This window comes from Culex quinquefasciatus, chromosome 1 (genome assembly GCF_015732765.1).
Source record: "Culex quinquefasciatus strain JHB chromosome 1, VPISU_Cqui_1.0_pri_paternal, whole genome shotgun sequence".
Taxonomy (NCBI): domain Eukaryota; kingdom Metazoa; phylum Arthropoda; class Insecta; order Diptera; family Culicidae; genus Culex; species Culex quinquefasciatus.
The window spans coordinates 60,932,076-60,948,895 of NC_051861.1; the positions used below are offsets into that span (position 1 = coordinate 60,932,076).

The window sequence follows — 16,820 nt, forward strand, 5'->3', positions numbered from 1 at the left end:
CAGGTAAAAGCCCTGCAGTGGTGGCCGGCGACTTCAACGCGTGGTCCACACAGTGGGGTAGCCGCGAGTCAAACCGCAGAGGCCAGGACCTACTCGAGGCACTAGCCAGGCTAAACGTTGATCTAGCCAATGAGGGATCTGCGAGCACGTTCCGTAGGAACGGAGTCTCGTCGATTGTTGACGTTACTTTCTGTAGTCCCAGCCTTCTGGCAAGCATGGACTGGAAAGTGGACGAGGGTTACACTCACAGCGATCATCAAGCGGTATCGTTTCAGATCTGCCGTGTGGCCCCACGTCCTGCACAACCGGCACCGCACCAAGTGTGCCGGTGGAAGACATCGACCCTGACAAGTGAGGTCTTTGTCGAAGCGCTAAGAAGAGAAAGTGCCACTCGGGACATTCTAGAACTCGACTGCGATGGACTAATGACCATCCTAGTGGGCGCCTGTGATGCAGCAATGCCGAGGCAAGCAAAGCCACGAAACGCGCGGACCCCAGTTTACTGGTGGAACGACGATATAGCGGCCATACGTGCGGCCTGTCTGAGGGCCCGGAGGAAACTCCAACGAGCTCGCTTTGACGAGCAGAGGGAAGCCAGGCGGGTGATCTACAAAATCGCTAAAGCTACCTTATGCAAGGCGATAAAGGAGAGCAAGAGGAACTGCTTCGGCAACCTCTGCCAGGAAGCCAACAATGCACCATGGGGTAACGCCTATCGGATTGTTATGGCTAAGCTAAAGAGTGGTGCGGCTGCCATTGATCGTTCTCCTGAAATGATGTCACGAATCATTGACGGGCTGTTTCCTCACCACGAGGTTCAGCCCTGGCCAACGACCCCCTATTACCATGCGGGGTTGACGGAAGATGAATCCAGCATCACGAATGAGGAACTTATCAAAGCCGCATCAGCCCTCAAAGCGAATAAGGCACCGGGGCCCGATGGGATCCCCAACCAGGTCCTTAAACTGGCGATAGAGGAAAACCCGGACATGTTCAGGTCGGCTCTCCAGAAGTGCATGGACTCGGGGATCTTTCCGGATCGGTGGAAGCGACAAAGGCTAGTCCTGTTGCCGAAGCCGGGGAAGCCACCCGGCGACCCATCCGCGTATAGGCCCATTTGTCTCATAGACACCGCTGGCAAGTTGCTTGAGAGAGTTATTCTGAACAGACTAACGATCTATTTAGAGAGGGGTCTTTCGGACCAACCATTTGGTTTTAGGAAAGGGAGGTCCACGGTCGACGCGATCAGAGCTGTCCTCGAGAAAGCCAAGATTGCCGTTGAACCAAAGCGTCGAGGGATGCGCTTCTGTGCCATCATCACTCTAGATGTCAAGAATGCTTTCAATAGCGCTAGTTGGGAAGCCATTGCGAGATCTCTCCATAGATTCCGCGTCCCCAACTACCTGTGCAAGTTGCTCAAAAGCTACTTCGAAAACCGAGTCCTTCTCTACGAGACGGACGAGGGTCTTCGCGAACTGATCATCACGGCGGGGTCCCACAAGGCTCCTTGATCGGTCCTGGGTTGTGGAATGGTATGTACGACGGGGTGCTGACTCTACAGCTTCCGACGGGCGTTAGCATAGTTGGCTTTGCCGACGACATCGTCCTGATGGTGCTGGGTGAGTCGCAGCTCCAAGTCGAGGTACGAGCAACCGAAGCAATACGGACAATCGAAGAATGGATGGGTCTACACCATTTAGGGCTGGCGCATCAAAAGACTGAGGTGGTTGCCGTGAACAACTTCAAGTCTGCACAGTGCATTAACGTCAGGGCAGGAAACTGTACAATCGACTCCAAGAGGTCACTACTATACCTGGGTATCCGGGTGGATGATAAATTGAGCTTTAACAGCCATATTGCGTATGTCTGCGAGAAAGCAATGAAAGCGATAGCATCCCTATCTCGCATGATGGGGAATAGCTCGGCGGTCAAGAGTAGTAAAAGGCGTCTGCTGGCGAGCGTAGTTACCTCCGTTCTCCGCTATGGAGCGCCGGCATGGGGCGCCGCCCTAGAAGCAAAGACTAACCTCCAGAAAGTTACGAGCGTCTACAGGCTGCTTTGCCTTAGGGTATGCAGCGCGTACCGCACCGCATCAGCAGAGGCGGCCTGCGTTCTAGCTAGCATGGTACCGATTGGACTGCTTGTCCGAGAAGACATGCGATGCTACGAGCTAAGAAGGGTTGAGGGTCACCGTGCTTCGGCCAGGATAGCCACTATGGCTGAATGGCAAAGAAGCTGGGATGACTCGACCAAAGGGCGATGGACATATCGCATGATACCCAACCTGGCGAGGTGGGTAAATAGGACGCATGGGGAAATTAATTTCTACCTGACCCAAGTCCTATCAGGGCACGGGTGTTTCAGACAGTACCTGCACAGATTCGGACATGCAACCTCACCCAACTGTCCGAACTGTACGGGTACCGTTGAAACGGTGGAACACGTGGTATTTGACTGCCCACGGTTCCAGACGAGTCGAGAGATCTTGTTGCTGGGTTGTGGGATGGACACAACGCCAGACAACTTGATAGACAGAATGTGTCTTAGTGAGGAAGCGTGGGTGCAGCTTCCAGAGCCATCACTCAGATTATGCTCAAATTACAGAGGAAGTGGCGTACGGACCAGCGTGCGTCCCGGAACGAAGGGTCTTCACCCAGTAGTTCCGTTCGAGAGGGTACGGGATGAGAAGGATTCAACTCCATCTCATAAAGAAGGCACGCGCACGTACAAACGTACGTACCAGCGGGTGTCCCGGAACAAAGGGCTACGGGCCCAACCGTTCTGTCACGAGTGCGCTTATTTAGCGCTGCCCTCCCTGAAGTAATGTCGAAAGACAGTTCCGGGAGGCTTGAAGGCCTACCGTGATAAAGTGGCGTTTTTAGTGAGTCGGACTCAACTCCAACCTCACACGATGTCTGCAGACAGATTTTTCGTCCTACTGAAACAAAAAAAAAAAAGATGCCTACACCAAATGGCCGGAGGTGATTAAGACGAATCGCATCACTTCGGTAGCAACAATCGGCATGCTTCGCAGCGTTTTTGCTCGTCTGGGTATGCCAGAACTGCTGGTCAGCGATAACGGGACACAGTTTACGAGCGCTGAGTTCCTGGAGTTCTGTACAACTAACGGCATCCAGCACCTTACGACGGCCCCGTTTCATCCGCAGTCCAATGGCCAAGCGGAGCGGTTTGTGGATACGTTTAAACGAGCAGTGAAGAAGATTCAGGCGGGGAGGAGCTCAATCGACGAAGCGCTGGACGTCTTCCTGATGACGTATCGAACTACACCGAATCGTCAGGTCGAAGGCGGCGTGTCACCATCTGAAGCCATGTTTGGACGCCGCATCCGGACGAATCTGGAACTGCTCTTGCCACCACAACCAAAACCACCAAGCGAGTCAACGGAGTTAAAAGGTGGTTCCCGGAAGCGACGGTTTGAACCACACGTTCTGGTTTACGCGAAGCTGTACAGCGGAAACAAGTGGCACTGGGCGCCTGGCGTTGTTTGCGACCGGGTTGGCCAGGTGATGTATACCGTTTGGGTTGAGGACCGCCGTATGCTCCGATCGCACGCAAATCAGCTTCTCAGTCGTGCAGATTGGGATCCGAGGACAGATGGAGCAGAGAAGCCGATGTTGCCCCTCGACATCCTGCTGGATTCCTGGAATCTGTCGAAACCAACACCGGCTGCGGATCCAACAACACCGACGGTCTTGGACGCGTCACTACAGTCAGCAAGTCCGGATCAACGCTCGTCACATGGTGTCCCAGAATGCTCGCCATCCATACCAAGATCACCCGAGCAGGTTGTACCACCTGAAAGCGAGCCTGCGTCGCTGGTACCGGGGCTTCGTCGTTCTACACGAGTTCGAAAGAAGCCTCAGCGGTTCAACTCGTACCAGCTCAATTGAGAAGGGGGGATGTTGGGACAACCTAATCAGCGATGGTCCCCACCAGTCCGCACGCCGCTGGACTCGAACTTGGCGTCTGGAACGCCCAGGTTACGACGTCACCACAGCGCATACGTAGAGGAGGTTCCGGTTGTCAAATGGATTCAATAAAGCCATTCCGTGTTTAATTACTTACAAGATAACACGTTGTTTTATTTGTTGGACATTAAGTCTTATTTTGTCCTTGCTTTTAATTTGTTAAATGTTAATTGTCTCTCACGTACTACATCGGCCACCGGGCGTACGTGGTGATACAAAACTTAACATTAAGTATCTTTGATTGAATTGATTTTTCCACTGGGCCCAAACCCGCCCGGTGTTTAATTTGATCTAAACTTAATTAATAATCATGAAATTCCAAAACTTGCTCGCCAATTCGCTGAATGTTTTCCTCGCTGTGTGAAAATTTGGTCAAAACAGTGCGAAAGAGATGAACGAAAAACAACATCACTACCATGTTTGACTGTGTGTGTGCGCGCATATTTTGTTTCACTGTGTGCGTGTACGGGCATTGAAAAGCGCGACAACTAAGATGTCAGCCCACCAGATGGCTCTGCGGTTTTGATGATTGAGCGTTGTTCCCAGATTTTGGGAGTTGTCTTTTTAAATTAGGTATCTTTGATTTAACTCAGGCTCCGAGTTATTTTGGATGTGCGTGTATTCGACTCGAAGTGATTAACCCGGTGTACACATTCAATGTGTATGGTCAACGCAGATCCGGCGTAATTTAAAACTCCAGTGTACAAAAGCCATTTTTGATTGCCACTCAACAGTTGTTTTTATTATTCGGGCATGGACGCTCCTATTTCTTGAAATATTACAGCAATGTGATATTTTAAAGTTTGTGTTCAGTTTTATAATCTATCTATCTCTATTATCGTAATTTTGAAATTTTCAATAAATTCCGTTTGGTGAGTAAGCAAACAGATCGTTAACATGATATATGCCATTGACCACGCCCGTTTTATTTTAAAAGCTGGATCCGGAAAATGCTGTTTATTTTGTATGTATCAATTGCTTTATTTGTTAGAAATGCTCACAGTCAGAATGTCAAATATAATTTGGGCAACAATCAAAACACACCACTTCAGTACCAATCGTTCAATGGCCCAACCCCTTCAAATGATGACTCATTCTATGCAAGTGTGGGACGCTACAAATCACCGGACAAATTTGGCCTAAGAATGCAAGAAGAAAACTTTTGTCCGGAACATTGGAGAACATATAGAAGCACCTGTCTTCGTATTCATAAGTCACCACGAAAAGATTATGTGAATGCGCAGAAAATTTGTCAAGCATATCAGGGGGATTTGGTGAGCATCGATAATTTAGAGAAACATTCTTTTGTTTTGAAGCTGTTAGACACTGAAACCATAAGCAAGAGCAGTAGATTTTTTATCTCAGCGCGCCAAGCTTCGCCTGGAAATTGGATAAATGCGGACAAGACCCAACTGCTAACCCTGGAGGATGCCTTTAATTATGATACGGAAGTTGATAGCAGTAGCTACGAAGTTATTTTTAACAAAAACAAATTTTCGTCTAAATATGACCAGCGCAAGAAAAATCTTCTCGGTTACAACGATGAGCGAAACAATCTTGTTTATGCTTTTAACATGAATAGCGAGAAATGGCAGTTTGTACCTGTTGAATCAAGCGATCATAACTTGTTTATATGTGAATCAGATCGATTATATTCAATTGAAAACGTGAACATTTTGGCTGATGATAGGCGTGGATACGATTACGGAATTGAAATAAAAGACATAACAAAGGTTCCACGGGGGCCATATTTTATAAAACAGCCTCGTGACACAACATATGATACGGGTAAAATAAAAATAACAAAAGATGTAATGCTGAGTTGCCTTGCTGGAGGTTATCCAATCCCAACGTATTCTTGGTATCGTGAACTTTACACAAATGACAATGTAACGGTTGTCAAACTGGACCCGCTGAAGAATTCGAGATATACAACAAGTGGTGGCAGCCTGATAATTCACGATCCTCAACAAATTCAAGATCAAGGTACGATTCTTATAATTGGGTACTAAAGCCCTATGTCAATTTTTATGTACAACGATAAAAACACGATTAAAAACAATTTCTGATCACTTTTTTTCATTTTAATGCAATTTTTTTTTGACAAGACAACATTTTTTCGATGGATCAACTATGGTCCCCTTGGAACGAGCTGTCAAGTAGGAACTTTTCTGTTAAGAAGGACCGCGAGGTTAATTTTTCAAAATTGATTTAAAAATCCATTTTAAACTCTTTGTGGTCGTACAAAGGGTCATTGTACTCAGAAAAATAAGCTTTATCGCTGTAAACAATAATATCAGCAATCTAAGCTTCATTTTAGGACCCAATTTAACATAAATTTAAGTTCCGACAGCACTGCAATGAACAGTCTTTAACATTAAAATTTGTATTGATCCATTACAGGAACATACCACTGCATTGCTGAAAACAAATATGGAAAGATCATTTCGGAAAGCGTCGAGCTAAACTTTGGTTACATCTTAGAGTTTAATCTGCAACGGTCGTCCGAAAACGGTGAAATGAACTGGGGTAAATCTTTGTATTGTGACCCACCTCAGCACTATCCAGACGTACGGTACTACTGGTCACGAACATACTTTCCAAATTTTGTTGAAGAGGATCAGCGAGTTTTCGTTAGCCACGACGGATCATTATACTTTTCCTCGCTAGAAATCAAAGATCGAGCAAACTACTCTTGCAACGTTCAAAGCACAGTCAGTGATACAGGAAGAAACGGTCCATTTTTCAACTTGCAAGTCGTTTCGCATCCTCATTATCAGGACCTTATTTTCGCGAATACGTTTCCCAAAATTTATCCCGAGGCACCGGTCGCCGGGAAGGACGTAAGATTAGAATGTATGGCATTTGGGTACCCAGTACCATCCTACAACTGGACCCGCAAGAGTGGAAACCTTCCTCGGCAATCATATTTAGAAAGCTACAACCGAGTACTTGTGATAAGAAACTCAACGGCGAATGATAATGGCGAATACACCTGTACAATAAAAAATGATCGAAAATTTCTCTCGAAAAGTATTCTGGTAAATATCCAGATGGAGCCAAACTTTACCATTCCACTTAAGGATAAGTTGAAAGATTTTCAAAGTTCCGTGACTTTTTTGTGCGAAGCAACTGCTATTCCTGATGTAAACTACACATGGTATAAAAATGCCCAATTGATGGATCCCGAGAGCAGTAAATTTAACAAAGATAAATATATTATACAAGACAATATTCTGAAAATTAATTTCCTTGATCCAGAAGAAGACAATGGAATGTATCAATGCAAGGCATCAAATCAATTGAAGGGCGTTTACTCATCTGCTCAGCTACGAGTTTTATCAATGAAGCCGTCATTCAAAAAAAAGCCATTGGAATCTGAAATTTATTCTATATATAACGGAAACACCACCATTGAATGTGAACCGGAAGCAGCACCACGACCGAAAATAGTATGGAAAAAGGATGGAAATGTTATAGGCAGCGGTGGTCATCGGAAAATCCTGCCCGTAGGCACCCTTTACATTTCGCCTACTAGTCGAGACGATGAGGGTGTGTATACATGCGTTGCTAGCAATACACAAGGAGTGGCAGAATCGAAAGCTCGGCTTATAGTACTGCAAGAGCTTCGATTTATCGAGCAACTGCCGCCTAAACTGATAAAACAAATCGACGAAATGTTATACTTAAGATGCGATGTCAGCTACGATGAAGTCCTAGATGTGGCGTTTCTGTGGGCACATAACGGACGATTGATTAACAGTGACGATGATGTTTTCAGGAATAATTCTCGATTTTTTGTTAATAACAATCACCTGGAAGTTCACAATCTGACTCTTCTAGATTCAGGAGAATACGAATGTATTGTAAAATCTGCGGTAAATCAAGTCGTTTCGAAAACGAACGTGTTTGTGCAAGGTCCTCCAGGTGCTCCAGGCGCTATTAAGGTCATAGATATTAAAAAAACGGATGCTGTTTTGGAATGGATAGATGGTAGCGATAATGGTAGACAAATTATGTTCTATAATATTCTGGGAAGAACCACTTGGAATAAAACCTGGGTGAACATATCGGAAAACGTTGTTGCTCAGGAAATCGATCGATACAACGGAAGAAAGAGAGCAGTAGTAAACAATTTGACACCAGGATGTGGGTACGAATTTAGTGTGATGGCAGTAAACGATTTGGGAGGAGGCACTCCAAGTCTACCAAGTCCGCTTTATAACACCCAAAAAGATAAGCCGTACCTTTTCCCCAAAAATATTGGTGGAGGCGGGGGCAAGATTGGCGATCTAACCATCACTTGGACACCTTTACTTCCTGAAGAGCAAAACAGTATTGATATTCACTACAAAGTGTTCTACCGTTTGCTCGGCCAAAAAGAATTTGCAACTGATGTTTTGAAAAATCGTGGGAACACTGGAAAAGCCGTTGTGCACATCCCTTCTGATAAATACTACACCAAATATGAAGTCAAAGTGCAAGCAATCAATGATCTAGGAGACGGTCCTGTCAGTGATATAGCAGTAATTTACTCGGCGGAAGATATGCCACAAGTGGCTCCACAACAAACCATTGCAAGAAGCTTCAATTCAACGGCTCTTAACGTTTCTTGGGTGTCTGTACCTCAAACTAGGGAAACCATTAGAGGAAAAATGATTGGTCACAGGGTAAGAAAATTTCGCAAGGTTCTATTTCATTATACGAAACAGACCATCTTTTGTACTTTGCGATCCTACGCTGCTCCGCGTTGACAAAAACTTATACCTTTCTTTCTAAATACTAAGCCTGGTCTACAACAGGAGACTCGCAGGATCGCAGACGCAAGCGAAAGTTTTGTACACATGAAAATCAGTCTGATTTTCTACAATGACAATGCTGTGATGCTGCGGTTCCATACTGAAAGCACAGATCGGAGATCGTATGTTCTAAATTCAAAAAACAGCAAGCAACGCAGCACATTGTAGATACTCACAGGCAGTAATTGGCCGAACCGTGCATTGTTTGCCGGGTCCGGTGGCGCAGTGGTTAGCGTGGTAGCCTCTCACCCCAGTATGGCCTGGGTTCAATCCCAGACGGACCCGGTGGCTTTTTTCGAGACGAGATTTGCCTGACCACGCCTTCTATCGGATGGGGAAGTAAAACGTCGGTCCATTTGCTTAAAAGAGGTTTTGGGTGACTCACCACACATAACCTTCGGACGCCTAGAAATGAGCAGAAACTTGCAACCGAGACCAAAAAAGACCCAGGGGTCGTTAAAGTGGATTACTTTGCTTTGCTTTGTGCATTGTTTGAACTTTTCTCACAATTTGGGTGAGAACCCACGTCCAAAAAACAACTTTTTCAGATTCCGTTTTGGGGCGGATGTTTGAACACAAACCCTAATGCACGTTGAAGGAGGTATTTTTTGTCTGCGATGATCTCAATGGTCTGTCATTGTTGCTGTGATTTACCTTTTGGATCGTTAAGTATTTCCAAATTTAGAACTTAAAGTACAGAACTGCAGCACCGCAACATCATCACTGTAGATGATGCGTGCAAACGGTTCAACCTAGGCGGCGAGCTTAGTTTTCGTTGTAGTCATCGACATCTTTTTAAAGTACAAATCGCATCATTGCTTAATTTCACAGCTAAAATACTGGAAGAAGGAACACAAGGAAGAAGATGCTGTTTATTACTTATCTAGATCCATCAATTCATGGGCGTTAATTGTCGGTCTGGAGCCTGACACCTACTACTTCGTTAAATGCATGATATATAATGGAGCCGGGGAAGGCCCAGAATCAGAGAGGTACCTAGAAAGGACATATCGCAGTGCTCCCCAGAAACCACCCTCTTCTGTGAACATTTTTGGAATAAACCCATCTACGATTCGCGTTGTTTGGCGATATATTGCTCCTTCGCAAGACGAAGAGCCTGTGCAAGGATACAAAATTCGGATCTGGGAAACGGATCAAGATATGACAACGGCAAATGACACCGTGGTTCCAATAGGAAACAAACTCGAGAAATATATTGATAATTTAACTCCAGGTAAAGCACGCTCATAAAGAAGGCAAAAATGACGATGTATGTTGTTTTCAGGTAAATCGTACAATCTTCGCGTGCTGGCCTACAGCAATGGAGGAGATGGAAGAATGTCCAGCCCACCGTTAAAGTTTCAAATGGGTATGTGAGATGTGAATGTTAGTATCCTCAAAGTCTGTGATCAAACAAATAATATAAATAATACTGTTGGGATGAGTACAAACTCCCTGAAGCAGCGGTTGCATCATTCGTTCGTTCATATAATTTTCCATATAAATTTGGCAGCTGTCTATGGGTCATTCCATCTGAAGCGGAACAGCATTTGAAAATTACCATCTCCGATTCTACTCAAATTTGGCAGAGCTGTTGAGACTATTAAAACATACAAAAATTCCGAATTTCATCCAAATCGGACCACCCCCTCCATTTTTGTACCCTCCTAAAAATCGACTTTTTTGCGATTTTTGAGCGAAACCTCTATCTTCAAACGACGATAACTCAGGAACCACAAATCTTAATCGGTCTTAGACTCAATTTTGAAGGAAATTGGACGTAGAACCCATTTTCGTGATCAAAATTTAGATTAAAATATTTTTTCTACTTGTGTTGCGCAATTGAAAACTTTAAATGGCCGTATCTCGAAAGAGTCCTATTTATTTTTTTAATTTTAATTTGACCTCACCATCGTATTCCCCGTCCAATTTTACATAAGAATCACCTATCGACAGAAAGGAATATGTTTTGTTCCAGAGATATCGAATTTTAAAGTTTTGAGTATTTGAGATTACCTAAATTAGCTGCACTCGCCGCATATGCATAGAAGCACTCAGTCGTCACCATGGAATTAATTTATTGTTCGAATTTCAAAATGCCAATGACATGTTTTTCACAGCGGAACTTCCCTAGGACATCACTGGTACTGAACAGACGGTTTGAGTCCATTCTACTGTATCTGCAGACGTCGCATACCGTCAGTGGGGGTGACTATGGGTCAAAAAACGATACACCTCTCGAAATTTCTTAATAATAAAAACAATTTAAATAACATCGAAAATCATTCAACGTAGATTTGTTCTTAGATAGTTTACTAACATTTTCCCAAAATATGGTGGATTTTGATGAACACTACCTTAAATGCCAATAGTTTGAAAATGGACCCAATCTCATCCCTTAGAGGGGTGACATTGGGTCAAATGAAACTAAAATGGTAAAAACAAGTCATCCAACAGCGTTTCTTGTTCGAGGGAATTTTTTTTTTCTTAATCTGTTTATTTGCTCAAAATTAAAATATTTACAAAAGTAAATAAATGGGGTTCTTTACATCATTCGCTGCGTCCATCTTGTCTTTGCTTATCCTGTAGTATCTTGGCTGTTGCTGCTCTTTTTTCTAGTATTAATTCATCTCGGTCGTCCCAGTATTTCGCAAATTCTTTGTCTATTATTAGCTTCCTTTCTCGAATCGGAATGGTTTCTTATCACTTGGATAAGACGGTGGTCCCTCGTTTGTGTATGCTGGTTTTGGAGTTTCTTGTTGTTTGTCTTCCACTCTTGAGCCACCAGACAACGGTTTGTCTGGCTGGGAAGGTGTCAAACACTCTACTAATACACTCGCGAATGAGCTAGCCTTTTTTGACGAGTTGGTTGGATTCTCTAGCACTTTTCCTCGATACTTACAATTTGCCTTTAAATGATCCTTTGAACCACACACGAAACATTTGTCACTCAACCCTTCGTAGTAAATCCTTGCGTTTAATCCCTGAATCCTAACCTGAGCTGGTATCGCATCGATCACCTCCATAAACACTCCACGAACACCACTCCAAATTGGGAATCCAGTTTCCGCACCGTATCCCGATTCAGCTGTTGAACATTTCCGTATTTTTCCAGAACCTCCTTAATCCGATCATCCTCAACCTCCGGTGGTAATCCGAAAATACGAACATATTTCGATACGCCTCCAGCATCCGCTACCGTAACATCCGCCGCTGTTCCATCACTGTACGAAAACGTGGTTTTCGGACCTAACCTAGAAAAGGCTTCTCCCATTCCCTTGGCCGACTTGAACCGGACGTACAGGCTATGGTCTTCCCGGTACATCGCACTCAAGTCACTGCTGGTCCAACCTTGTTTCCGGAAGAACTGGAAAATTTCTGCATCCTTTGGTTTCCGGGAACCTACTCCGAAATGTATTCTCAGAGTGAACTCTTTCCGTGGCTCCATTGTTTCTCGATGAAAATCAAATGACCTTGAACTGAAGCTGTGCACTGACACGCACGTCTGATTCCAGCGCTGTCTGGAAGACAACTGCCTTAATCGTATTGACACGCTACAATGTTTGAAGTGGAGATTTTCAAACATTTGGGTAGTTTTCAAGCAATTCTAACAAAAATATTAGAAAAATGATTTTTCGAGAGGTCATTTTTGACCAAAAACGTACCCCAACTTTAGGCATGTGCCAAAATAACAGGATTTGTTCTAGGAACCAGATTTTTAAGCGAAGTCATCTTAAGATGTCCCCTACACAACCCTTTTAACAGAATTCAGTTTCATTGAGAATAACCTGAAAAATGGTAAAATCCGTAAAAAATCACTTTGACCCAATCTCACCCCCAGACCCAATGTCACCCCCACTGACGCTATTAATGTAAGCACAGACAAACAGACGTAAATCTCTTTTTAAATCCATCAATCAGGAATATAACGGCTGGTTTGAAATAGATTTGAATTTGGATGTAGTTCTCGGATCATCCACCCGGTGCGGGATGGCACTACAGTCAAGGCACAATCAAACTGACGTTTCAACTAGCGCGCCAAACGTTTCTTTGTTTGTTTTGCCTGTGCGGTGTTCTTCGAGACCACCAAATTTTGTTTTATGGATGACAGTTATCAACACCAAAGCGACCCACATATAGTGGGGCACATACATTTTTAGGCTACAAATATAGTGGATCATCGAGATGGAGTTGGTTGGAACTAGGTCTGGACCTTGGTTCTTCTGAAGGTTATCGTTAAGCTGATAATGGTTACAGTAGAACGGCTTACCGAAAAGATCGGCAATCTTCACGTCGGCTGCAGTTTGTCGATTTTTGGGTTTGGTAAAGCAAAGGGTCTTTTTCGTGGTGACAAAGAGCTAGTTCTGATTCCACAAGCTTGGTTCAAATTCCACTTCTGACGTTGAAAAGCAAACGGGAGCTTCAATTTCAGCAGTAATCGCAAATTCACGGCCCAAGCTTCTCAAAATCTCCGGCATTCCTCTCTTGCAGGCTAGACACCTCAAGTCCCCAGTGGATGCGGAGGTTGACCGAGCAAGCCGCCTGTAGGTCGGCCAATTTCATCAGCTAGAAGAAAATCCCCCAAACCAGCTCGGGGTTACCGAGGCCCGACAGTAACAAGTATGCCATCATATTTCTAGAAAAAAAAACTCGATTTCTCCTTGAAACTTAAAGTAAACAAATCTGCCAACTCTCACTACCACAAACACGATCGCATGCCGTGTCGCATGCACTAATACATTAGTAACTCATACATCGCAATGATCATTTCTAGTATTGGCCACCAGATTGAGCTAGTTGATGATTATTTTCCTACTTTTGTGGTGGTTGATGGATTTTTATAAAATTTGTTCAATGATTTACGTCTGTTTGTCTGTGATGTAAGGTAACCTGCATGTTGGTGTTGGTTCGTTAAACTGTCCTGGAGTTAGGAATGATCGTGCTCGTCAATTTGGAAGTTTTTTGTTTGTATGACTGTGTGCATAAGTCATGTTCTAAAAGATGCACCGACGTCGTCCGGGGCTGCAGTTCGAGCACGTTCTCGCGATCGCGCACCCCGCCCCAGTCGAAGACGTCATCCGGCCTGCGTACGGTCAAGTCTTCCATGGTGGGATCGCCCAAGTTTGTGGTTGATTCAACGTCAACGGCGCACAAACTCGATATGAAAAATTAATCACGATATGTGAAACTCTTCCACGAACACCTGTAGGAAACCATGTTTTGATTGGTGCACCTGACTCAAGATTTTTTTTTTTAAATGGCCGCCCGGGAAGTATACAGCCTTAATCAATAGAGATATTTTTAGACTCTGAATAACAAAAAAGTGATAACATAAACACAATTTTATGAAATCTTTGATGATTTTTGCTTTAAAATTTTACAAATTGAAGTTGAATAAAGAAGTGAAGTTTTTTGTCGACCTGCTGGATTTATGTTTAAAAATATGATAGACATAAATAAACTTTAAAGAATTCGTTAAATAGAATCTACAAAATACATTATAATTATAAAATCTACAAAATACAAAATAATTTATTTTCCCTGAAAGAGCACTCAGGTAGCAAAATCTAAACGTAGAAATATGTACCCTAGGGTTACAATATAATTTTAATCGGGCGTTCTTATACTAAAAATTGCGAATTGCGAATATTAAAAGGAAAAACTTTTACCGATACAACGATTTTGTTCCAGAAATGCATGGTAGTATCAACAACTTTCCAACTTTTAAATTTAAAAGTTTGAACTTTTTACGAATATTCACCAACGCAAACTTTTAATCCAACGAACGATCTTTTTAAATTGAAAGTATTTTTTCTTAAAAGACGCTACACATGTTTTAGACATTTTTTTGAAAGAATTTCGTACAATTGGGTCCTAAAATGAAGCTTAGATTGCTGATGTTATTGTTTACAGCGATAAAGCTGTACGACCCTTTGTACGACCACAAAGAGTTTAAAATTGATTTTTAAATCAATTTTGAAAAATTATCCTCGCGGTCCTTCTTGACAGAAAAGCTCCTACTTGACAGCTCGTTCTAAGGGGACCATAGTTGATCCATCAAAAAAATGTTGTCTTGTCAATTTTTTTTGCATTTAAATGAAAAAAAAGATCAGAAATGGTTTTTAATCGTGTTTTTACCGTTGTACATAAAAATTGACATAGGGCTTTAGTACCCAATTGTACGAATATAAACGGACAGATTGTTTAGTTAAACCATCTTTTCCATATTTCCAGGAATAACTCAGTCGCCATTTAACGGATCCAATAAGAAATACTCGATGCCAGCAATTGTCATAAGTATCATGGTCAGTGTGTGGCTCACATTACATTTCTAACTTAAGAAGGAAAATTCTGGATATCTGAGAGAAAGATGCCATTTTGAACATATTCCATCCATTCGTGCATTGCAGTGATTTGTAGGTTATGAAGCTAGAAATAAAATAGATTATTAAAATGGGTAAAAGAAAGCTGTTGCTCTTTTCATTGAGAAACCCGTTTTCGTGCTGGACATACCATACCTTAGGCCACCTACTTTACGGATTATTTCCGTACCATATGGATTTTGTCCCTCTTCGCGGATTTTTAACAGGTTAGATTGAACGGATTTTTTTTTTCGTGTAATACGGTGTTCGTGCAAGACGGTATTTGTGTCCGTCCCCTGTATGTTTACTTCTCTACTACTTTTGTACTGATCAGAACAATAAAGCATTTCTGCCTCTTCGCGCGCTGACCACCGTCCGAGACGGTTGGCTCAGCAGTCAATTCATACGATTGTTTTATTCTATTCAATTTGGAGATTCTACGCGCCTGGACAACAACAACACAACGTAGGAATTCAAAGTTAGCATCTGGCATACGGATTTGTTAGGAATTTGATGATGACAATAACATCTTTTTAAAAGGAGAATGGGCAAATTTGCGATATTTCAACCTTCTATCGGATGAGAAAGTAAAACGTCGGTCCCGACCTTGGTTGTTGTTAGGCCGTTAAGTCATTCCAAGTAAGTGAGTCGTCTCCCTGCTATAAAGACAAACATCACACCAAACCAAGCCTGCTCCTGTGGCATCGCTGGCGGAGGTTGGACTTGCAATCCAAAGGTCGTCAGTTCGAACCCTGGAGTGGAAGGGTTCCTTGGAGTAAAAAGAGGTTTGGGTGCTCTCCCCATTCAAGCCTTTGGACTCATAGGTTCGAGCAGAAACTTGCAATAGAGACCACAAAAGACCTGGGGGTCGTTAATGTGGATGGCTTGATTTGATTTTGTTTAAATTAAATATATCTTTATTGAACTTTCTTATAATAATTACATTTCCTTTACATGCTAAGTGGTATAGCTTAATGCTCTTCATCTTTGTTGTATTTTTCGTTTTATTATTAACTCTTACATTTTGTTGCGGTGGCGATTGCGGAACGGCGAGCAGTCTCCAGTCTTCAAGACCCGGGTGAGCGCGTTTCATGTTGACATTTCAAGTATGTGTGGAAGTGAGTGTAGAAAAATGAATGATGAGTGTGAGCGTGAGAGCCATCTGCGAGTGAGAACTGTTTGAGCATGTGAGTGTCACTTAGTGAGTGACATTTGGTACGCTTGTCTACTTTTACTGGAAATTCAACCCAATTTCGGGTACTTAGTTATTCTGGAAGTTTGATTAGCTGAATTTCAGGATGATTACAGAACAGACAAACAGGACACTCGAGTGCCAAACCATCGTCCTTCTAAAACGGTTATTTCAAATGAAATTTTGGTTCGGCATCCACTCACCCGGCGCTGATGTCGCTGCTGTCGTGACAGCTCGCCCGTCTTTTCTTAGTGTGTGTGATGTGTGTTTTTAAGTTGAGCTTGAGCACGTGTGAGGCAGCAAATGAAAACAAAACAATTATGATGGAATTCAAGAATTCTAACGATGATCCACAATCCAGGCTTTGCTGGACAAGATTGGGGCAGTCTTGGTCAGGGTCATATGAGCGGCTGACTAACGAAGACATACCTTTGCCCCACTATTAACCCGGGAGGACTTCTCAACAGCCCGCCGATGT

The 16,820-nt window shown here is 43.3% G+C and overlaps 2 protein-coding genes across 4 annotated transcripts; both read left to right on the plus strand.

Annotated features, from left to right (window-relative positions):
- Positions 1-3,023: 3,023 nt before the first annotated feature.
- LOC119769870 (uncharacterized protein K02A2.6-like) lies at positions 3,024-3,911 on the plus strand. Its single transcript, XM_038263613.1, has one exon. It carries the CDS (start codon positions 3,024-3,026, stop codon positions 3,909-3,911), a length of 888 nt encoding a protein of 295 aa, XP_038119541.1.
- A 763-nt stretch (positions 3,912-4,674) lies between these two features.
- On the plus strand, positions 4,675-15,251 carry LOC6051726 (contactin). 3 transcript variants are annotated; one of them, XM_001868085.2, is made up of 6 exons: positions 4,679-4,861; positions 4,927-5,975; positions 6,393-8,659; positions 9,620-10,022; positions 10,074-10,157; positions 15,023-15,251. In XM_001868085.2, the coding sequence occupies exons 2-6, from the start codon at positions 4,940-4,942 to the stop codon at positions 15,121-15,123; spliced, it is 3,891 nt and encodes a 1,296-aa protein (XP_001868120.2). In that variant the 5' UTR covers positions 4,679-4,861; positions 4,927-4,939; the 3' UTR covers positions 15,124-15,251. The 3 variants fall into 3 exon arrangements, with proteins under 3 accessions (XP_038105436.1, XP_001868120.2, XP_038105430.1); XM_038249502.1 differs by having other exon boundaries at positions 10,074-10,174; positions 15,023-15,162; XM_038249508.1 differs by lacking the exons at positions 9,620-10,022; positions 10,074-10,157 and having other exon boundaries at positions 4,675-4,861; positions 15,023-15,152.
- Positions 15,252-16,820: the final 1,569 nt, after the last annotated feature.

Coding starts and splice junctions, on each gene's coding strand:
- LOC119769870 (XM_038263613.1), top strand. CDS start 3,024: ATGCTTCGCAGCGTTTTTGCTCGTCTGGGTATGCCAGAACTGCTGGTC.
- LOC6051726 (XM_001868085.2), top strand. CDS start 4,940: ATGCTGTTTATTTTGTATGTATCAATTGCTTTATTTGTTAGAAATGCT. Junction 5,976..6,392: donor TCAACAAATTCAAGATCAAG/GTACGATTCTTA, acceptor GATCCATTACAG/GAACATACCACTGCATTGCT. Junction 8,660..9,619: donor GAAAAATGATTGGTCACAGG/GTAAGAAAATTT, acceptor TTAATTTCACAG/CTAAAATACTGGAAGAAGGA.